This window comes from Papaver somniferum, chromosome 5 (genome assembly GCF_003573695.1).
Source record: "Papaver somniferum cultivar HN1 chromosome 5, ASM357369v1, whole genome shotgun sequence".
Classification (NCBI taxonomy): Eukaryota; Viridiplantae; Streptophyta; class Magnoliopsida; order Ranunculales; family Papaveraceae; genus Papaver; species Papaver somniferum.
Genome location: NC_039362.1, coordinates 68,994,750 through 69,019,376, shown reverse-complemented (window position 1 = coordinate 69,019,376; position 24,627 = coordinate 68,994,750). Strand labels below are relative to the sequence as shown.

At 35.0% G+C, this 24,627-nt stretch overlaps 1 protein-coding gene across 1 annotated transcript; it reads left to right on the top strand.

Annotated features, from left to right (window-relative positions):
* LOC113279150 lies at positions 1-2,489 on the top strand. Its single transcript, XM_026527855.1, has 5 exons — positions 1-139; positions 362-705; positions 822-876; positions 1,384-1,607; positions 1,656-2,489. Exons 1-5 carry the CDS (start codon positions 1-3, stop codon positions 2,487-2,489), a joined length of 1,596 nt encoding a protein of 531 aa, XP_026383640.1.
* The last annotated feature ends 22,138 nt before the right edge of the window (positions 2,490-24,627 follow it).

Here is a 24,627-nt window from a genome sequence, read left to right as displayed (position 1 = left end):
ATGGGAAGTGCTCTTGGAAGACCAATTCGAGTGGATGAAACTACATTGAAGAAAGAAATTGGTTACTATGCAAGCATTCTGGTTGAAATTGATTTAACTAAAGCAATTCCAAATAAGGTTTGGGTGGAATCAAAATATGGTAAGTTTGAACAAGAGGTTAGAACTTCTAAAATTCCTAAATTCTGCAATCATTGTAAAGTTATTGGACATTATGTAGCTGAATGTAGAACAATTAGGAGAGGAAAAACACATAATGTTTATTCTCAGATCATTCATCATTAAAAATGGACATACACTCCTAAGAAAGTTCAGAAATAGTCTGTGAGTGGTTTTGATATATGCAATACTCCAAAAAATGTAGGTACATCACAATCTGAAATTCCATTAACTTATGAGGTGGAAGAAGGAAAAGTTATTATTCCTAGTGTTGGTCAAAGTAAATTTCAAAAGGAAGTCGTGGATTCTCAATTAGATAAATCTACACAAAATGATGTTGGTTTTACTGGTATCTTAAACTCTCTTAAGGATTTTCCATCTTTATCGGTTGAGAAACTTATTGATATTGGGACAAGTATTCCACCATTGAATCAAGATGCTGACAAGGTTATAATACCCTTTACAATCGAAGAATCAGTGGAGGCATTAACAGCAGAAGTATTATCTAATATAAATTCTTGTGATGAGGATAATTTGGGTTGGAAGGAGGTGAATGTTAAAGCAGTTACAACTAGAAGACTTAATTCATCTAATGAAAGTGCAAATGGTAGTAAGATTGTTTCTCCAAGCAAATTTATGCTCTAATTGAAGTTGTGGAAAAACAGGATCAAGCTTTCTTTAAAGTCATCAGCAAACCAGTCAAGGGTAAAAGCATTAAAGGTATACCTACTTTCACCACAAGAAAACAAGCTAGCAGTTTAGTTAAAACTGGTGTGGGAAGTTCCAATACTTCTCAAATGTCTCAATCTCAATGAGAGTTTTATACTTGAATGTCAGGGGTTTGAGAAGATCTCAGACCCAAGACAAACTTAGAAATTTAGTACTTAATTTCAGTCCCTCTTTGCTTTGGAAAAGTATGATGGATGGTGTTATAAAGTTGGAGTTAGGGGTACTTCTGATCATGGTGCATTATTGGGTGGTGTTAATTATGTCCCTAAACCATCTAATATCCATTTAGATACCAATCTGTTTGGACATCTCATCCTGGTTTCTTAAAGGTGATAAAAGACTCATGGGAGGAACAATGTGATGGAAATCCTGCATTCCAATTTCTCAGTAAGCTTAAAAGATTGGAGAATATACTTAAAAAATGAAATTGGGAGGTGTTTGGAGATCTCAGAATTAAGATAAAAACTACTGAAGATGATGTTTTGGATGCTTCTTTAGATTCTGATGCTGACCCTGAAAATATAGAGTTACTTAATAATTTAATAACTGCAAGAGGGAAACATGAGTTGGCATCTCAACAATACAATGAAATGATGAGGAATAAATATAGAATTAAATGGGTTAAAGAAGGTGGATCTAACACTACTTTTTTCCATGCAAACATGAGAATCAGGAGGGCACAAAATAATATTGCTGAAGTGGAGAATGATGAAGGAAATTTAGTAACAGATTAAAACCAGATTGCTGATGTTTTAGTCAAACATTTTCAGAAGAAGTTTAAATCAAGAAATGTAGTATTTGATGAAGATCTACTTGCAACAATACCAAAAATCTTAAATGAGGAAGATAATATACTTCTTGATGCTCTTTCTTCTTTGGCTGAAATCAAAAATGCAGTATTTGAAATGAATGCTAACAGTGCTCTAGGGCCTGATGGTTTTCCAGGGAGCCTTTACAAATTTGCATGGGAAATAATTGGGGCTGAACTGGTGGAAGATATACAATATTGTTGGAGGAACAATTTCATACCCAAAGGTTTTAATTCTAACTTCTTGTTTCTATTCCCAAAAATACAAGGTGAAAACAGAGCTGAGCATTTCAGGCCTATTGGACTGGCCAATTTTAACTTTAAAATTATCACAAGAATTATTACAACCAGAATTAGTACTATGATTGATAAAATGGTTTCAGTTCAACAAAGTGCATTCATCAAAGGGAGGAACATACATGAGAAGATTGTTTTAGCATCTGAGCTTGTTAATGAATTGGATATCAAGAGGAGAGGGGTAAATGTAGGTCTTAAAATTGATATTACTCAAGCTTTTGACTCCATAAGCTGGAATTTCTTGTTTGAAGTACTAAAAAGATTTGGTTTTTCAGTGAGGAGTATAAACTGGTTGAGAAAGATATTTGAATCAGCTAAAATCTCAGTGCTTGTTAATGGTGGTCCTTGTGGATTCTTTGAAGTCAGAAGAGGCCTTAGGCAGGGTGACCCACTATCACCCATTCTCTTTGTGCTTGTTGAGGAAGTGTTAAGTAGAAATATCTCAAAATTAGTACAAATAGGCAAGATTCAAGCCATGGTAAATAGAGATGGTTGTTAGCCAACTCACTTGATGTTTGTTGATGATATTTTTATATTTTGTAATGGGCATACGAAGAACCTACAAAACTTGATGGAGCTTCTGGGTAAATATCAAAAAGCATCAGGATAGGAGGTGAATAAGACCAAAAGCAAGTGTTTTGTTGGTGGAGTTTCAGATTCAAGAAGAAATAAAATTGCAAATTTCCTGCAAATGGAATTATCTATTTTCCTGATAAATATTTAGGAGTCATTCTTAATCCTGGTAGAGTTAAAACACATCAAGTATGGGGGATTGTGGAAATGATGCAAAAAATGCTAGCTGGATGGATGGGGAAATTGTTAGCCTTTTCTGCCAGATTGACATCGGTTACGCTTGTGCTTTGCAGTATACCCATATACATTATGTCAGTTTACAAATGGCCCAAATCAGTGATTCTAACTTGTGAGAGAATCATCAGAAATTTTATGTGGTCTGGTGATCCTAATGTAAAAAAACTAGTCATTGTTAAATGGGACAAAGTAAATGCACCTATAGATGAGGGAGGATTGGGTTTAAGAAGACTTGAATGATGAATAAGGCTCTGTTAATTAAGCTGCTATGGAAGCTAAATACAAAAACAAGAAGGGAGAGTGGATTAATTACTACAAGCAGACTTCCATCTCGCCAGGCCTGAAATGGGTAATGTCAGAAGTACAAGAAGGTAGCAGATGGTTAGTTGGTGATGGAGAAAACATCTCTGTTTGGAAGGATAAGTGGGTTAAAGGTTATGCCTTAATTGTAAGAGATGTTGATGATGACTATATTAAAAAGCATTTGGAGATGAAAGTGCAAGACTTAATTCAAAATGATGAGTGGCACATTCCAAATTTTATACTGAAATACTTTAATCTTAATGAACTACCGGTCATAGGAGGAGGCAAAGATAAAATAATATGGGCCTATGATACTATTGGCAAATTTACTGTAACAAATGTTGCTCAGGTGATAAGACAAAAACATCCAGTGGTGCCTTGGGCTCATCAGGTATGGCAACCTTGTATCCATCCTTATACATCTGCCAATCTATGGAAAATTTTAAGAGGAGCTTGTGCAACTGAGGAATATGTTAGGAAAAAAAGGTTTCTCTACTGTATCTAAATGTTATATTTGTGGTAATCACTAAGATACGATGGATCATTTACTTTGGTCATGTGAATTTAGCGAATATATATGGCACTGGATAAGTAGTATATTTCATTGCTCAAGACCTGTCAACTTTGAAGATGTGTTAAATACAGCCAAAAAGAAGAGTACTGATATCAAGGAAGTTTGGTACAATTGAGATTTTAATACCATGGTGCAGTTATGGCAAACAAGAAACGAAATCATATATGAAAGGGAAAGTCCAAACACTTAAAAGTTTAAAAAACAAATTACAAGATTTACAAAGAAATGCAGTGTCAGAATGAGAGGGAAAATGAATGGCAGTATGTATGATCTACATATTCTCCTCACTTTTGATATTTCAGGGATTAAGACTCAAAACTTCATTGCTAAACAATGTTATTTCAAGCTGCCAAGTCCAAACCAGGTACTTATATATTGTGATGGTGCTTCTAAAGGGAACCCAGGGATGGCAGGTTTGGGATTCATTGCCAGAAATAGTGTTGGTGTTTGTCTAGGAGCTGCATCTGGTGGTCTGGGTATAGCCACAAATTACTTGGATGAAGTAATGGCTCTTATTGTAGCAGGCGAATGGGCTGTCAAAAAGACATATCAGGAGGTATGCTTCATCTTAGACTCTAATGTTGTTTTGGTTGCTTTCAGTAACAATAAAATACCATGGATAGTATTTCATAGATGGATGAAAATAACGCAAAGTATCCCTCTAATTACATTTAGATACTCATACAAAGAAATAAATTTTTCTGATGACAAAATGGCAAAAAAAAAGAGTCACATTAGCTAGAGGAGTAGTGCTGTTTTATGAAGAAAAACCTCAAACTGTTGGCAGAATGGAAAATGAAGTTGATGTAGACTTTAGATTTTGATTCCTTTATTTCTGTTTTCTGTAATGCTCTGCTGAGCCTTTTGTTTTTCTTCTTGCTTAATTGAGTCATGATCAATGCTCTGGCTCCATTGAAATTTTTGTTAAAAAAATTTGGTAAAAATTTCATGATTAAGCAAAAAAAAAAAAGAGATATTTTTAGGTTGTTCTTCGGGAATACAAGTCTGCTATATCAATTGGTTCTTGTTCACCTTGATTTATCAAAAGACAGAACAAAACTCATAGGTTTATCCGTGGGAGATAGATTTATCTATTCAATAGACTTTTCTGTGTGAGACAGATTGGTTTATCAAGTCTTCGACTTTAGGTCGTAGCAACTCTTAGTTGAGGGTGAGATCAGCTAAGGGAATCAAGTGCGTCGAGTCCTGCTGCGATTTAGAGGCATAAGGAGCGCAACTATACCTTGATCAGTGTGAGATTGGTTGGGGCTCAACTACATTCCAGTCCGAAGTTAACTTGGAGTAGGCTAGTGTCTGTAGCAGCTTAATACAGTGTGGTGTTCAAATCTGGACTAGGTCCCGGGGTTAATCTGCATTTGCGGTTTCCTCGTTAACAAAACTTCTGGTGTTTGTGTTATTTCTTTTCCGCGTTGTATTTGTTTATATAATTGAGATATCAGAGGTTGTGCTGTAAGTTCAATCAATTGTGAATCCAACCTTTGGTTGTTGATTAAATTGATTGACACTTGGATATTGGTTTTTGATACCGTCTAAGTTATTTCTTATATTCAATCGGGCTCGCAAATTCCTATTTGTTTGATTGCGGATTGAATTGAGAAATTAAGATATAAATCCTTGATATAATTTTCTTAAGATTGAGTCTGACTATCTATTTGATTCTCTTGAAAGTATATTGGAGTTAGTCCATACAGATTCCTAAGCGAAATATTGGGTGTGGTTGTTAGACCCCCCGCTTTTTCAGGTGATATCTTCGAACTGTGAATATCAAGTTCTTAAACTTAGCTGTAAAACTACTACTGTTAGAGCATAGCTCGGTTGGACCCACCAAGCGTTGGTATGTCAAATTTGGTTGTCATATTTTAGTAAATCAAAACTCATTTTAAGAGTCGCTTGATTATGTACTAGAGTCAACTTCGTATAGGTTAGCTTGAAAGTATTAGGATATGAGACATTAAAAGTATTGCGAAAACTTGAAGAAGTAAGAAGCTACAACGACAACATCATCCTTTCACTTGAGGTTAGTGATATTTGACTTGAACTTTTTCATTCCCCAACGTATCTTTCATGTCGTGCATATTGAAAACGAAACCGCGAAGCATGAACACTCTAGATAGATATAATATTAAGGAATACAATATGAAGTTTATTGCTTAACCATTAAACTTTGTAGATAAGACATCGACATAATCGTTTAAATGCTATTGTGATTATATATGGGTATGAGGTGAGGATTTCATCCTAAGAAACAACGTTTTACATGTGTTTTAAGGAATTAAGTTCATAAACTTGTTTATGAATCGAAAAGGAAATCGTCGGGCGTTATTGGGATTGTTATTCATTGCATATCTTGTGAACATCCAATATGTGTGATTTAATATAACCTCTCACGACTTGTTTGTGATCTTGGTAAAACTATTCACAAAGGCCTGACTTATGTATTGGTATGACTTTTATTAGTGAAACCGATCTTAAGTAATCACCTGAGATGGTATGATCGAGTTTGTGTTTTGTTGAACCGAATCTGGGTAAAGGGGAACCGATCCTATGAAGATGTGCAACACATCACCAAGGGGAATCGATCCTTGTATGAGGTGAAGCAAGTTTGTAGCAGAAAGGGGAACCGATCCTATGGACATGTGCAACACGTTTTTAGGCAAAGGGGAACCGATCCTATGGACATGTGCAACACATATAAGTTAGATACCATATATATGTGGGGAACCGATCCTAGTACCTAGTCAACCGAATTTTGGAAAGCTAGAGTGAATATGCACAATACTCACATGGAGGTAGAACCAAAACTTGTTTTGGTAGAACTGTTAAACCCATGATTTGTGATTGAGTGTTTCTTAATCAATCGCATAGTTCTTGAAAGTCATATGAACCAATTCTAAACTTGTTTGGAAGTGTGGCAAATCGGTTTCAAGGTTGTAAGTATGAAAGAGGACTTACAAAGTAAGGATGTCGGCATACTTTGAACACGTACATTAATGTTTATCTTTTATTGTTCAAAGTTATTCCTTAATAGCTATAGGAAGAAAATCCCAGGATCGAAATATAAATAAGTTAATAATCTTTTAATTAAGGTTGTTAATTTTATTTTAGGAAAATGAGAATTAGTAATGTGCATTTACTAGTTGAGATTTTCCAAAGAGATTTTCGGTCATTATTTTGGATAGAGCATTTCCAGGAATTATGAAAACCGAATTTGGAATATATTGAATATCTTTGAGAATATTTTCGGTTTTGGAAATTCCTTGGTGTCCAAACTTCCTTGTCTATAAATACTCGAAGTTTGCATTTCTAGCAAACTAATCCTTCGTGACAGCAAACTTCCTCGGTTGTGTTGTTACTGGTGTAGCCGCCTATTCAGAGAGGAGTGTAACCTAATTAGACGAAATCTCTTACGCCCGTTCAGTTTAAAGTCTTCTTTGGGATTGAGAAGCTCTACGAGTACCGTTGGTGGGAAACTAGATAATTGCGGTTTATCTTGTGTTTTCGATTGATTTGATTGACTAACGGTGGTTGAACTTTGATTGCACCTGGTTTGTTTATGCTTGAGAATCTTCTCTTATGATATAAGATTCACTCAAACTAGATCGAAGTTTCGACAGGGATCTTTAGACTGTTGTTAATGCTAAAGACGATCTTGTGATAATCCATTGTTAACAGACTCCGTTCTGAGCGTGATTGATCACAAGAGATTCAAATTGTTGTGTGCAGGTGTTTATTGAAGATCTAAGAAGATTTGAAGACAAATAAGATATTGAAGATTTCTGATTTGGGGTTGATAATCTTTGGTGTGCACAATACTTGTTTCGGTATAAGAGGATCTAACTATAATCGGTTTATCCTTGTGGTAGATTGGATTGATTAGTTGTGTAGATCGGCATCAATACAATTCTTTGTGATTAAAAGTATTGATTGCAAAATCTTAACAATTATCTTTGGTGATTGAACATAAGATATATCTAAGAACCTGACGAAGGAGTTTATGTTAAGATAGACAGAAGAGTCTTTGTCCGACTCACATCACTTGGTTAAAGAGAGTTGCTACCAAACAGATTTGTTGTTCCTTTACTGTTTGGAATACGAACCAAAGTAATTGTTCCAAGTACTTGACTTATTCATAAGTTGGAGGCGTGGGAATACAGACGGAACTAGGTGAACTATAGGTTTAGTTACTTGGTCCCAACTATACGAAGTTAGGTTTAATTTTGTGTAGCGGCTTAATCCTGAGAGTATTCAATTCTGGACAAGGTCCCGGGGTTTTTATGCATTTGCGGTTTTCTCGTTAACAAAATCTTGTTGTGTCATTTACTTTATATTTCCGCATTATAATTGTTTTATTACAATTAAAGTAAATTACACAAATGTTAATTCCTATTTACTTGATAAGCAATCCTATTGTGTTTGGTTAAGTCTGAACCTTTTTATCAAGTAAACATACTTCGTTGTTGTATTGTCTCGATCTCATACCCATAAACGATCACACGAAGTGTGAACCGATTAGTTGCGTTGTATCGACTCAGTCCATAGACAATCACTTTCGGAGAAAGGACTTATACGTAGGAAATTTTTTAGCTTGAGGTATATTTGGGTACCCTCGCCTTTTCAACTACTAATTCTCTGATCTTGTTGAGAGCTAACTTGGTATTTTCAAGGTTTTTATATGAATAGGTTGATTTGCCTATTGATGGTAGTATTAGCACACCGGTCTTCCATAAGAAGTGTAAAACGTGTTGAAAATAAAAGAATCGAGAAGACTCCATAAAAATGTGAAAAACATGGTAAAATATTTTAAACATTGTTGGGAAGACTTATCATTACGTGTTTACTTATCCCTTCTTTATCTCGATATTTATCATGACTTAGTTTCTTTCTTTTATGAGTGTGCCATGTTTATCATAGACCGCCAGACCAAAACCATAAAAAATACCCAACATGTGATATGTTTGATATCTCGTAGAAATCAACAAGTAGAAGTCAGTATGCTATGATTGTTGAATTGACAAAGTCTTATAAGACTATTTGACTAATAGAGACTCAATGATCTCTAACAAGTAACAAGTCGAGGAGAGTAGACTATGGTACTGGAAATATAGGCTACAAGCCTTAATAAACGATGCGCTTTAAACAACAATGCACAATGAGATCTAAGTGATGGGGCGCGGATGATGAGCTCTAAGCGATAGCTGTAAGTTGTGAATCACGATCGACGATATCTAAGAAATAAGATGTCACTGATAAGCTCTAGTGTACGAGTTGTGGGTATTTGAGTATGTTGGGTACTCAGTGGTATAGCGTTTCATGTCACTAACACATAACCATGAATATGTAATAAGTAATGATGTCAAATATTGACATAAATGGTTGTTTTAATAATTAGTCGTTAAATTCTCATAGCCAGGGGCTTCAAATCAGAGTAACAATACTTATAACACCGACTGAAAAGGCTCAAGCACATTAAGACACGCACCAAGCATGGGGCAGAGGAGACGCGCACCATGCACTAACGAAGAGGAAAGTCCATCACTGGAAGGAGTGATGCTAGTGCATGATACTTGGTGCATTAATAAAACTAACTAACTTTAATGCATTTCTAAAACCAACACTTTGTGGTCAAGGAGTTTGTGCTACATCAATTCAAGTTACCTTTTGGTGATAACTGGAATGCAAGGAAGATTATTAAATATATTTCTGAATGTTAGAGACATATATCATTTTTGTAATCAACATGAAATACATGGCATTATATATCTTAAGTAAAGAAATTACTAGCCTAAATGTACAAGAATAGTTTTTTTTTAAGAATTACTGATTTTTCATCTCTTTCTATTCAGGACATCTAAGACCAGCAGGAGAAGGTGTCATATGTAGCAACCACACAGAAGAACAACTCATGGCAATAGCGATACCTTTAGGCAATACGACGAGACTAACAACAGAAGCATGGGGTTTATAATAGAAACAAAAATTGCAGTACAATAACAATGGTCCACGGTATGGTTTGAAGCTGATTCCAAAACACATATCCAACTGTTAGAGCACTGCTCGGTCGAACTTGCAAGTGTTGCTATCTCAAGCTTGTTTTTCAAGTTTAGTTGTCAAAACTATAAGTCTTGATTTCTTGTCTACTTCTAGCTATGTCTCGGATTAGGATCGATATGTAGTTGAGCTTTAGACATCACAACGTTCATCGATTGAAGACGAATAAATACTAAGGGGAACTTGTGGAACTTCATCAACAAAAAGTATGTGCAGACTTGAACTCATATATCACTCAGAAGTCTATTATATTTTATCTCCTATTGAGACAAAGTCGTATAACTATATAGACTTTACATTATACACATTTGATATTTCGAGCTGAATTTAACTCGCTTATATCTTTCTCGAAAAATATGTTGGAAAGCTTTTTGCTTTAACCACGTTCATCATTATTATTTACGAAAGTCAAAAGATGATCATGTGAAAGTCACCTGGTAACATCTTACATGATTTGTGTGAGACCGTCATTTGATGTAGGCTCAGAATGTTTCGTATTGATCATTCGATCACTTAAAAATTGCTTATAAGCTAATAGTTTGTGTGAGACAGCTATTGTCGTCTTCTAAGAATGTTTCAATGATTGAAATGGGAGTTAAGAGCTAAAACCCATGTCTGGATACATTACGGTTTGTGTACTTAGTGTACGAACTGTTTTGACGGAATTCAAGACAAGTTTGCATACCCGTTCGTAAACTTATTCAATTGTTTAAGTCAGGGTACTTAAGTTTGCATACCCATTCGCTAACTGATTTAACTGTTGAAGTCCGGGAACCAAGTTTGCGTACCCGTTCGACTAGAGTCGATTCTCCTTTAACCTAGGTTTTTTCCTAAAACCATTACAGATTAACGACTTAAAGACTTCATTGGGATTCTGAAGCCAGACCCAACTATTTTCTTTGTAGTTGCGCGTTCTGATCTTACTTTGTTCTATCGTATTGAGTAGTATCTTTTCTAAGATTTGCTCGAGATTTATCTCCGATAGGTAAGATATAAAAAGTAATCACAAATCTCTTTGTCTCATTCTTTGTGATTCCACAATAACTTGTTCTACTACCATATAGTTAAGTTATTGTGAGGTGATTGATATTTCTAGGTTGTTCTTTGGGAATATAACACCAGATTATTAATTAGTTCCTGTTCACCTTGATTTATCAAAAGAGGGAACAAAACTTCGTAGATATTTCTATGGGAGATAGATTCATCTATTAAAATAGACTTTTCTATGGGAGACATATTTGTTTATCAAGTCTTCGACTTTGGGTCGTAGCAACTCTTAGTTGTGGGTGAGATCAGCTAAGGGAATCAAGTGCGTAGAGTCCTGGTGGGATTCATAGGCATAAGGAACACGACTGTACCTTAATCAGTATGAGATTGGTTAGCTCAACTACATTCCAGTCCGAAGTTAACTTGTAGTAGGCTAGAGTCTGTAGCGGATTAATACAGTGTGGTGTTCAAATCTGGACTAGGTCCCCGGGTTTTTCTGTATTTTCGGTTTCCTTGTTAACAAAACTTCTGGTCTCTGTGTTATTAGTTTTCGTTGTTTATATAATTGAAATATCACAGGTTGTGCGTAGTTCAATCAATTGGTAAATCCAACCTTTGGTTGTTGATTGAAATTGATTGACACTTGAATATTGGTCTTTGGTACCGTTCAAGTTGTTTCTCATAATAATCAGGCTCGCGAATTTCTATCTGTTTGATTTGATGATTAAATTGAGAAAAAAAGATATAACTCTTGGATATATTTTCCTTGATTAAGTCCGTCTGTCTAGTTGATTCTCTTTGAAATATATCGGAGTTAGTCCATACAGATTGCTTAAAGGAAATATTGGTTGTAGTTGTTAGACCCCCGCTTTTTCAATTGGTATCAGAGCAGTCAAACACGTTTAAGACCTCATAAGTCTGTGTTTGTAGCAATCTGACTCTATGGAAAATTGTGTTATCTTTGTCAAACGCATCACCAGAGATAAGAGTTTTGTTTCTTTGAAATCTATGAAATAGAGAGACTTGTCGATCTCGCATATAGATGGACATGTTGTTCACATGAAACATACAAGTATTGATGTACGTGTTATCCTAATTGTCTTACTAACGAGTCTGACTCTGAAGTAGAAAGGGAAGCATCCCAAGAAAGTGCAGCGATTCTAAAATTTGTTAGAATCCAGACAGTTGAAATCAATAGGCTGAAACACAAGGTCAATACAATGGTTGGTATGGTAAAAGATCGTGATTCCCAATTAAGGGTTCTTCGTGAGGAAAATGCTGTAGTTTTTTCTTCCCGAACGTTACTCGAGGATAAACTCAAAGAAGATGCCATTGAAATAGAACGACTATTGAGTAATATCTCTATTCAATATAAAGGTTGTTCTGGGGATTCCATCTTACCAATTACTTCTGAACCTGTTGTGATACTAGAAAACGTGACTAATTCTAATCATGTTTCTCTAATGAAAACAACTTCAGAAGCTAAACTGTAAACCCTTCTTATCGCTAAAAAGGCGCTTGGTTCTTCCACTAATCAAGTAATTACCACATCTCATGGGAGGAAGAAATCTTCAAACGATGACATTAATGCTACACACTCTAATCACTCCGGTGATCAGAAAGTATGTGTTTTTTGTGATTCAAAAGGACATGTTCAACGGAAGAGAAAACTGAAGATGAATGACAATTACTTTGGTCGACTTCATCACACCTTAAATTTAATACTCAAAGGTGTAACTGACATTCGGATGTCTAAACCTATTGGTTTTAGTACTCACCCTATGAATTCTTCCAGGAAAGTTAGTTCAATTTGTTCATCGGACGTTCAAACTAATTGTAGTATTAATACAAATCGGTCAAGGAGATTTCAGAAAGTTCCTTCTCAACCTAAAGTGAATGATGATGGTCAATATGTGAGAAAGGTGCCAGTAGGCGGAAACAATAATGGAGATATGCAGGACAACCTTAATCTGATAATTGAAGGATACAAGGATCTTATCAACAGGCTGTCAAAATCCCCCATATAAACTTCCGCTGGTAAGGATTCAAACTTAGTCTCTTATTTTGATGACACTAAGTTTTATGATACTTTTTCACATAAAAAAGGGTTTCCTCCAAAAATTATAAGGAAAAAGAGGATTAACCTTGAAGAATATTCATTTGATGAGCATAAAGCTCATACTTGTGCTAATTAATCACAAGGGTTGAATTCTTACTCATAAAAAATCATGTTGAGTAAGATTTGCTAATAATCAGGTATACTTATTGGTAAAATACTTTCTGATTAGTTGAGTTATTTTCTTATCGTCCATAGCTAAAATATTGTGTACAATATACTTTCAAGAGAATCAACTAGACAATCAGACTCAATCTTAAGAAAAGTATATCAAAGAGTTATATCTCAATTTCTCAATTCAATCCGCAATCAAACAAATAGGAATTTGCGACTCCGATTGAACATAAGAAATATCTTGGACGATATCAAAAACCAATATCCAAGTGTCAATCAATTTAATCAACAACCAAAGGTTGGATTCACAATTCGTTGAAATTACGCACAACCTGTGATATTTCAATTATATAAACAAATATAATACGGAAAAGAAATAACACAGACACCAGAAGTTTTGTTAACGAGGAAACCGCAAATGCAGAAAAACTCCAGGACCTAGTCCAAATCTGGACACCACACTGTATTAAGCCGCTACAGACACTAGCCTACACCAAGTTAACTTCAGACTGGAATGTAGTTGATCCCTAACCAATCTCACACTGATCAAGTTACAGTCGCGTTCCTTACGCCTCTAGAACCACGTGTATTCTGCGAACTTGATTCCCTTAGATGATCTCACCAATAACTAAGAGTTTCTACGACCCAAAGTCGAAGACTTGATAAACCAATCTGTCTCACACAGAAAAGTCTATTGAATAGATAAATCTGTCTCCCACAGATAAACCTATGAGTTTTGTTCCGTCTTTTGATAAATCAAGGTGAAAAGAAACCAATTGATATACCATACTTATATTCCCGAAGAACATCCTAGAAATATAAATCACCTCACAATAATCTTAGTCGTATGATAGCGAAACAAGATATTGTGGAATCACAAACGATGAGATGAAGATGTTTGTGACTACTTTTTATCTTGCCTATCGAAGATTAAATCTCGAGCAAATCTTAGAGAAGATAGTACTTAATCACGATAGAAAACAGCAAGATCAGAACACGGGACTACAGAGAAAATAGTTGGGTCTGGCTTCACAATCCTAATGAAGTCTTCAAGTCGTTAACCTACAAGGTTTCGTGAAAAACCTAAGGTGAAAGGAGAATCGACTCTAGTCGCAACTAGTATCACACAGGAGGTGTGAGGATTAGGTTTCCTAGTTGCTAGATTCTCCTTTATATATTCTTCAAATCAGGGTTTGCAATCAATGTTACCTTGGTAACAAGGCATTCAATATTCACCATTAGATAAAAACCTGACTAGACTCAAGCTAATATCTTTCAACCGTTAGATCGAACTCAGCTTGTTATACAACAAATCAAAAGTGACTTCATTTAGATATGAGTAATTGTACCTAAACGTGTACACCTTTGTTGGCTCAACAATAGTTAACCGAAGTTAGCCATATGAACACTTTCATATCAACCTCATTCATCTTAACCATAACTAGTTCAAATGACTCAAATGAAACTAGTCTAGAGTTTTTCAATTGTTTATATTCTCATAGAAGTATACAAGACACAATTGAAGCAAAATCGATTTTGATTCACTCGAGTCAAGTCATGAACATTATAGCCACGGTTTGCAAAATATTGCATTCCTTATTATATAAATGTATTAGCTCATGAACAAATCGATTTTAGAACTTAAGTTACACAGGTATGCATACGGGTACGCATACCTAAATACCCAGACTAAGTTTGGCTTCGCTAGTATGCGAACGGGTACACATACCTTCCAAACTCAGCAGAAATTCCCGGACCTGAACCTCACGCCAGTACGCGTACCGGTACGCGTACAAGGTTACCGGACTTTCACTAAACCAACCAGTACGCATACGGGTATGCATACTATGGTTCCCGGACTTGGATTACATATATCCAAGTTCGCATACTATGCTTATATCCTATTGTTCTAAACTCCATTTCAATCATTGAAACATTCTCGGAAGACGATAATAGTCGTCTCTTACAAACTATTAACTTCAAAGCAATTTTAAAGTGACCGAATGATTAATACGAAACATTCTGAGTCTACATCAAATGACTATCTCACACAAATCATGTAAGATGCTACAAGGCGATTTTCACATGATCTCCTTTTGACTTTCGTCAAGAATATAATATGAACTTGGTTAAATCGAAATCTTACCAACACATATTTCGAGAAATAAGTAAGCGAGTTAAACTCAGCTCGAAATATCAAATGTGCATAATTAAAGTCTATATAGCTATACGAATTTTGTCTCAAATAGGAGATAGAGTAGATAAACTTTTGAGTGATAGATGAGTTCAAGTTTCCACATACCTTTTGTTGATGAAGTTCCACAAGCTCCCCTTAGTAGTTCTTCGTCATCAATCGATGAACGCCGTGAAGTCTAATGCTCAACTATACTTTCTATCATAATCCGAGACTTAGCTATAAGGAGACTGAAAATCAAGACTTATAGTTTTGGCAACTAAACTTGACAAACAAGCTTGAGATAACAACCTTTGCGAGTTCGACCGAGCAGTGCTCTAACAATCTCCCCGTTTGTCAATTTTAGTGACAAAACTATCAATACATATGGATTACAAAATAAATAAACTTTGTATTTCTTAATCCAAATGTTTGATTTCGTTGGTTCTTCAATATTAGTCGAAATCTTCGTCACTTCCAAGTACTCCAGTGATTCTGAACGTGTTCAACCCAGCATCATCGTTGTTGAAGATCCGTAACTATAACAATGAGAAAACAATTGCTCTCAATCATTGTTATACAGTGTCATAGTATTATTACACAACATCAAAGTCCAATTGTATCACAACTTTGAAAATAATACTATGGTGATATGTATCACTCCCCCTTAGTCAATACTTCATCTCACATGAAAACCACTCCCATTCACATAATGACCCGTAAACTATATGTATTTGTAGTGTGAACTACACATTAATTCTCCCTCTTTTTGTCAATATAAATTGGCAAAGGCACAGAAACTAGTGGGATCCTAATGAAATTTCCAAAGAGATACTTCATGACCAAAAGAGAACATATCAACTTTGTTTCGATGATTTTACATAGACAAAACTAGTGTATTCATCAAGGAGTTTATAAAGATACAAGAAAACTCCTACAATATTCCACACCCGCACTCCCCACAAAGATTTGCCAATTAAGCACAAGTTCAATTAAGAACTCTCCCCCATAAAATGTCATTCCCGAAAGAACAACAAGAGCGACCTTATTTTCACAAGAAAAGAAGGATTTCTTTGGATATTAACAAATTATATGAAAAATGAATTTGTATAAAAAAAAACTCAATTAAATTAACCACAAGAGAACCCATGATTAATTTAATCGAAAATGCTCACATAAGAGAACTTATGGAGCCGCACAGTATTTACACAAGGATGTGGATCAGGGAAAGACCAATACTGCGGAATATTCAAAGATTCATTCTATTTTGCATCAATATTTGCATAAAGACATGTATAAGATTTAATCTTTGTAGAAAAAAGTTCATCCTATCTTTCATCAATATTTGCATAATGACATAACAAGCTTAACTTTTGTTGTCAAAAGTTCATTCTATCTTTTATCAATAAAGACATATGATAGACTTAACTTTTGAGCAAATATGGGGCAATCATAGTTCACGGAAGCAAACACACATATCCCATAACAAGTTGACAAAAACGAAACCATAAAGATTAATACTGCAAAATCATCTTCCAAATAAACTTTAGAATTTAAATAAATAAATCTAAAAACATTGCAAGATGAAAAACGTTGGAAATAGCTATGTGTACTCACAATAATTGCTATTTCAAACCCTAGTTATCCTTCTTAAAACACAAGAATAAATTCTCATAAGAAGTTTCCCAGACATTGTAGAGGTTTCTCAGAGCATCTAATGAGAATTCCTTCTGATTATTGAGAAATCCATTGACTATGGGATCGTTCAATTCCTCCAAATCTTCAGAAATATCAGTTAACTCACTAAGTTTTTTTTTAGTCCACACAAAGTGTTCTTTGTTAGAGACTACATACGTTCATACTGAGTTATCTCTTTTAAAGATAAAATGATTTGAGATTTTAAATCATTTCTTTTATTGATGAAATCCTTCACCATACCTCTAAAGTTATTATCAAAATGACAAACAAACAAGAGGCAGTTAGAGGAAGAACCTTCTTCATCATTTTTGCATCTCTCCTTCTTCTTCCTTGGGGAAATGATTCCTTCACAAATATACACATTAACTTCTTCAACTGCAACCCTTTTTATGGTACCTCTAGTCACAGGAGCCATGAAACTGTATCTTTCAAAGATAAGAAAAGTGAAGGGCATTTTGATCACAAATGAATATAAATAGACCTATGGACACCCAAACCCTAGAAGAACTTTGAACAAGTCTTATACGGTTCATGATACATTATTTATTTTAACAAGAAGATATTTTCTTAACATAAATAAAATAAGAAATTAATAAAAATACAAAACTTGAGCAACCCTTATGCAATCCTCATTTTCTCAAGATAAAGATGAGGATGCAGACATCACTAGTATTAAATAGTGACGGAGTGAGCCGAATGCTCATATCTTTTATCACACAGTGATATATCAAGGTTCGTTGTATGAACAGACGTCTTAACTCGTCTGAATCTGGTTCTTTTGGATTTTTTTCTCGTCTTCAAGAGTACCCTGTTGATTACCCACCGCCAGATTCATTCTTTGCATGTCATTTTGAAGTTTGGCAATCCTTTTGTTATTCCTCTTGAATTTCCAACACTTATCTTGGTCATGATTTGCATTTCCACAAAACGAACAAATCAAGGAAGATTTATTGTCTTTCTTATTTGCCTCATGTTTATCACAACATTCATCATTAATTATTCCAAAACTGGCTGGAACAAGTGAGTTGTTTGTGCTTACAGTTTTTCTTTTAAACCCTAAACCATTTATGAATCCAAAAGACTTCTGACCAAATAACATTGCTGAGATTTTGTCAGAACTTCCAGACAACCTTTGCAGGTCACACTTAAGGGTATTAATCTCTTTTCCTTCAGATACAGGGTTCTGGTGAATTCATCATTAAGACAATCTATCTCAAGATTTTTCACCTGAAGTGATGATTCAAGTTTCTCCAACGAAGCCTTTAGTTGGAGATTTTCTTGGTGAAATTCTCCACACTTATCCAAGAATTCAAAAATCTTACTGTCAGACTCAAACTCTGAATCAGAATGTGAGCAGGAAGAAGTTTCTGCTGCGAGAGCTGAAAGTTCATTGCACATATCGGAAGTATGCACGATTTTGACAACCTGGGATGATGTTTCTTGTATTGAATCATCTGAAGCATTAACCATAGAGAGACTTTTCTCACATCTTTTGCTTCTTCTTACAATATCCTTGATCTTTTGTGTAATCAGTGATTTATCAAAATCAACATGATATGAATAACATTCATCATCCCAAGACAAGTTAGAAGATTCACTTGTGTTGGTCATAGCTTTGAACGCAGATGTTCTGACTGTTTTCTGATCAAGATCAAATAATTTTATCTTTTCAACAAGAGTATTTCTGGAAATCACATCAAGGTTATTTCCTTCAATGATGGCATGTTTCTTAGAATCGTTTCTAGATGGCAATGATCTGAGAAATTTCATAACAATGTCATATTTAGGAATAGTCTTACCCAATGCAAAGGATGCATTAACAATTTCAGACACTTTGTGATTAAACTCATCAAATGAATCTTCAACTGCCATACGAAGGTTTTCCCAATCAGAATTTATGTTTTGAAGCATAGCTTTTTTCATAGGTATTCCCTTCAAATACGGTTTCTAAGATATCTCAAGCATCTTTAGACCGAGTGCACGTAGTCACATGGTGCTGAAGATCTGGGGTAATGGCATGGATGATTGCATTCCGTCCGTCAGAATTTTACTTTGCATCAAGAATCTCGACAAAATCATAATCACCAATATCCTTTGGAACAGTTACAGTGCTTATTATAACAACCGGAGGATCATAGCTATTAACAACGTAAACCCATGATTGAAATCACGCGCTTGAAGAAAAGCACGCATAGCAATTTTCCACCATAAGTAATTCGAGCCATCGAAGGATGGCGGTACGTTTATAAAGATAGCACTTCTGTCCATAAATTCAGATCGTTACAAATACAAACTTATAAGGTCTTAAACGTGTTTTCCTGCTCTGATACCAACTGAAAAGCGGGGGTCTAACAACCACACCCAATATTTCGCTTAGCAGTCTGTATGGACTAACTCCAATATACTTTCAAGAGAATCAACTAGACAGTCAGACTCAATCTTAAGAAAAGTATATCAAAGAGTTATATCTCAATTTCTCAATTCAATCCGCAATAAAACAAATAGGAATTTGCGACCCTGATTGAATATAAGAAATAACTTGGACGGTATCAAAAACCAATATCCAAGTGTTAATCAATTTAATCAACAACCAAAGGTTGGATTCACAATTGATTGAACTTACGCACAACCTGTGATATTTCAATTATATAAACAAATATAATGCAGAAAAGAAATAACACAGAAACAGAAGTTTTGTTAACGAGGAAACCGCAAATGCAGAAAAACCCCAGGACCTAGTCCAGATTCGAATACTACACTGTATTAAGCCGCTACAGACACTAGCCTACTCCAAGTTAACTTCAGACTGGATTATAGTTAACAGCCTAGAAATATCAATCACCTCACAATAATCTTAATCATATGGTAGCGAAACAAGATATTGTGGAATCACAAATGATGAGACGAAGATGTTTGTGACTACTTTTTATCTTTCCTATCGGAGATTAAATATCGAGAAAATCTTAGAGAAGATAGTACTCAATCACGATAGAAAATAGAAAGATCAGAATACGCAACTACAGAGAAAATAGTTGCGTCTGGCTTCACTATCCCAATGAAGTCTTCAAGTCGTTAATCTACAGGGTTTCGTGAAAAACTTAAGGTTAAAGGAGAATCGAATCTAGTCGCAAAAAATATCACACAAGAGGTGTGGGGATTAGGTTTCCTAGTTGCTAGAGTTTTCCTTTATATAGTCTTCAAATCATGGTTTGCAATCAGAGCTACCTTGGTAACAAAGCATTTAATATTCACCGTTAGATGAAAACCTGATTAGACTCAAGCTAATATCTTTCAACGGTTAGATCGAACTTAACTTGTTACACACAAATGAAAAGTGACTTCATTTAGATATGAGTAACCGTACCTAAACGTGTACAACTTTGTTGGCTCAACAATAGTTAACCGAAGTTAGCCATATGAACAATTTCATATCAACCTCATTCATCTTAACCATAACTAGTTCAAATGACTCAAATGAAACTAGTTCTAGAGTTGTTCAATTGTTTATATTCTCATAGAAGTATACAAGACACAATTGAAGCAAAATCGATTTTGATTCACTCGAATCAAGTCATGAACATTATAGCCACAGTTTACAAAAGATTGTACTCCTTATTATATAAATATATTAGTTCATGAACAAATCGATTTTATAACTTAACTTACTCATGTATGCATACGGGTACGCATACCTAAGTACCCGGACTAAGTTTGGGTTTGCCAGTATGCGAACGGGTACGCATACCTTCCAAACTCAGCAGAAATTCCCGGACCTGGACCTCACGCCAGTACGCGTACCGGTATGCGTACAAGTTTCCCAGACTTTCACTAAACCAACCAGTACGCATACTGTATGCATACTATTGTTCCCGCACTTGGAATAACTTGCAACAGTTAGCATACAAGTACGCATACAGTGCTATATCCAATCATGGTTATTTGTTCTAAAATCCCATTTCAATCATTGAAACATTCTTAGAAGAAGACAATAGCCGTCTCACACAAACTATTAGCTTCAAAGCAATTTTCAAGTGATCGAATAATCAATACGAAATATTCCGAGTCTACATCAAATGACTGTCTCACACAAATCATGTAAAATGCTACAAGGAGATTTTCATATGATCATCTTTTGATTTTCGTCAGGAATATAAGATGAACTTGGTTAAAGCGAAAGCTTACCAACACATATTTCGAGAAATATGTAAGCGAGTTAAACTCAGCTCGAAATATCAAATGTCCATAATTGAAATCTATATAGCTATATGAGTTTTGTCTCAAATAGGAGATAGAGTAGATAGAATTTTGAGTGATAGATGAGTTCAAGTCTCCACATACCTTTTGTTGATGAAGTTCTACAATCTCCCCATAGTAGTTCTTCATTTTCAATCGATGAACGTCGTGAAGTCTAATGCTCAACTATACATTCTATCATAATCCGAGACTTAGCTATAAATAGACTAGAAATCAAGAATTATAGTTTTGGAAACTAAACTTGACAAACAAGCTTGAGATAAAAATGCTTGCGATTTCGACCGAGCAGTGCTCTTATTAAATACCAATCCTATTGAGTCACGTACACGTATTCTAGGTTATTTTCTTCTTGTCAAAAATGTTTTCACCTCCTCGCACTTGTGATTTTACAAGAGGTTTTCTTGATAAAGGTATTGGTTTCGAGTCCAAAGGGAAGAAGACAAGAACCCTAGTAGAAGTTGATAATAAATTTCGAAATCCTAAGGATTATTCTGATGTCTCATGCTACTATGCTTATAATCATCAAGATGTTGAGAATGATGAGATGGTTTCGGCCAAAGTGGTTCATGATTTTCTTAAATATTTTGAGGAAGCAAAAATGCAGCTCGTTGATACTATGAAGGGTCTCGATGCGTTAAGAACTGAGTTGAAAAAGGTTAACTTTGACCTTGTTCTCCTGAAGACACATGTTTTTTTTTGAAGCATGAAAACACATGTTAATATCTTCTCAATGAGCATATCTTCTTTGAAGAAGCAGTGGATGTTTTCAATCACAAGCTCAAAGGTCTCAAGACTCATGAAGGTTCCGGAAGAGCTCTTTGATTTCATTTCATGATCGGTTTTGTTGGTTTAAGAGTCTTTTTTGTGTTTAGCTTGTTGGTTCTTAATATCTAGAAAACTTCTTATGAGAAGGATAACTAGGGTTTGGAATAGCATATATTGTGATTACACATAGCTATTTCCAACGATTTTCATCTTGCAATGTTTTTATATTTATTTGAATGATGATTTTGCAGTATTAATCTTTATTGGTTTTATATATTGCAAATAATGTCATGGGATATGTGTGTTTACGTTTGTGAACTAAGATTTTCCCATATATATAGAAAGTTAAGTCTATTGTGTCATTATGCAAATATTGATAGAAAATAGAATGAACTTTTGAATTATAGGTCAAAGATTAAGTCTATTGTATTATTATGCAAGTTTTGATGAAAAATAAAATGAATCTTTGAATATTCCGCAGTATTGATCTTTCCCTGATCCACTTGTATGTGAAAGTACTGTATGGCTCCGTAAGTTTTATATGTTGAGCATTTTTGATTAAACTAATCATTGAGTTTCCTTTGTGGTTAATTTAATTGAGTTTTCAGGATACAAATTCATATTTCATGTGATTTGTTAATGTCCAAAGAAATCCTTCTTTTCTTGTAAAAGTAAGGTCGCTCTTGTTTTTCTTTCGGGAATGACATTTTATGGGGGAGAGTTCTTAATTGAACTTGTGCGTAATTGCCAAGTCTTTATGGGGGAGTGCGGCTGTGGAATATTGTACGAGTTATCTTGTATCTTTATAAAATCCTTGATGAATACACTAAGTTTCGACTATGTGAAATCATCGAAACAAAGTTGATATTGTTAGAGCACTGCTCGGTCGAACTCGCATGCGTTGCTATCTCAAGCATGTTTGTCAATGTTAGTAATCAAAACTATAAGTCTTGATTTCTAGTCTACTACAACTAAGTCTCAGACTAGGATAGAAAGTGTAGTTGATCTCAAGAACTCCATGGCGATCATCATACAAGACGAAGAACTACTCAAGGAACTGGTGGAACTTCATCGACTAAAAGGTATGTGGAGACTTGAACTTATCTATCACTCAAAAGTCCATCTACTCTATCTACTATCTTGAGACAAAAGTCGTTTTGCTATATATAGTTTGATTATACTCATTTGCTATTTCGAGCCGAGTTTATCTCGCTTATCTGTTTCTCGAAATATGTGTTGGTAAGCTTTCGCTTTGGCCAAGTTCATCTTTACCTAGTGACGAAAGTGATGTTATGTTTCAATCACTTGAAAATGGCTTTTACGAAAAATGGTTTGTGAATAACAACTATATAATGTCATCTAAGAATGTTTCAATGATTGAAATGAGAGTTTAGATTATATAACCATTGTTGGATATAAGCGTTGTGTGGTAACACATACATGTATAAGTCCTTATTCCTTGAACCAAAATATGTGTACTTTGCTGCTCAGGAAACCGGAACAGAGTCCGCGAACCCAGTCCGCGTACTGTCGGAGGTTCTCTTTCCGAGAAAATCTGTTGGAGTTTGTGAACTATTTACAAACTTATTCCGGGTACTTAAGTCCGCGTACTTAGGTTGGTTATATTCTAAAAATGATTATTCGTGAACTTATACTTATATTAACTAAGGAATGCAAGTTTGCAAACCGTGGCTATAAAGTTCATGAGTCGATTCGAGTGAATCAAATCGTTTTTGCTTCGATTATGTCTTGTATACTTCTATAAGATCTAATCAATTGAACAACTCTCTAACTAGTTCATTTGAGTCATTTGAACTAGTTATGGTGAAGAAGAATATGGTTGATATGAAAGTGCTCATATGGCAAACCATTTCGTTAACTACTGTTGAACCAACAAATGTACATGTTTGGGTACGGTTACACAAACCTAAAATGTGCATTTCATTTGTGTGTAACAATCTAACTTTTCGATCTAACGGTTGAAAGATATTAGCTTGAATCTAATCAGGTTTTCATCTAACGGTGAATATTGAATGCTTTGTTACTAAGCTAACATTGATTGCAAACCCTGATTTTAAAGACTATATAAAGGAGAACTCTAGCAAATGAGAAACCTAATTCCCACACCTCCTGTGTGATACTAGTTGTATAAGCTAGAGTCGATTCTATTTTAACCTTAGGTTTCTGCCGAGACCCTGTAGGTTAACGACTTGAAGACTTCATTGGGATTGTGAAGCCAGACTGATACTACTTTCTTGTAGTTGTGTATCTGATCTTGTTGTTTCTATCGCATTGAGTACAATCGTAACGATTGGCTTGAGATTGATATCTCCGATAGGCAAGATATAAAAGTAATCACAAACATCTTCGTCTCATCGTTTGTGATTCCACAATATCTTCTTTCGCCGCGTCGATTAAGATTATTGTCAGGTGATTGATAATACTAGGTTGTTCTTCGGGAATATAAGTTCGGGTTATCAATTGGTTCATGTTCACCTTGATTTATCAAAATACGGAACGAAACTCGTAGGTATTTCTGTGGGAGACAGATTTATCTATTACAATAAACTTTTCTATATGATACAGATTTGTTTAGTCTTCGACTTTGGGTCGTAGCAACTCTTAGTTGTGGGTATGATCATCTAAGGGAATCAAGTGTGTAGTATCCTGCTGGGATCAGAGACGTAGGAGCATAACTGTACCTTGGATCAGTGTGAGATTGATTTGGGTTCAACTACAGTCCGGACCGAAGTTAGTTTGTAGTAGGCTAGTGT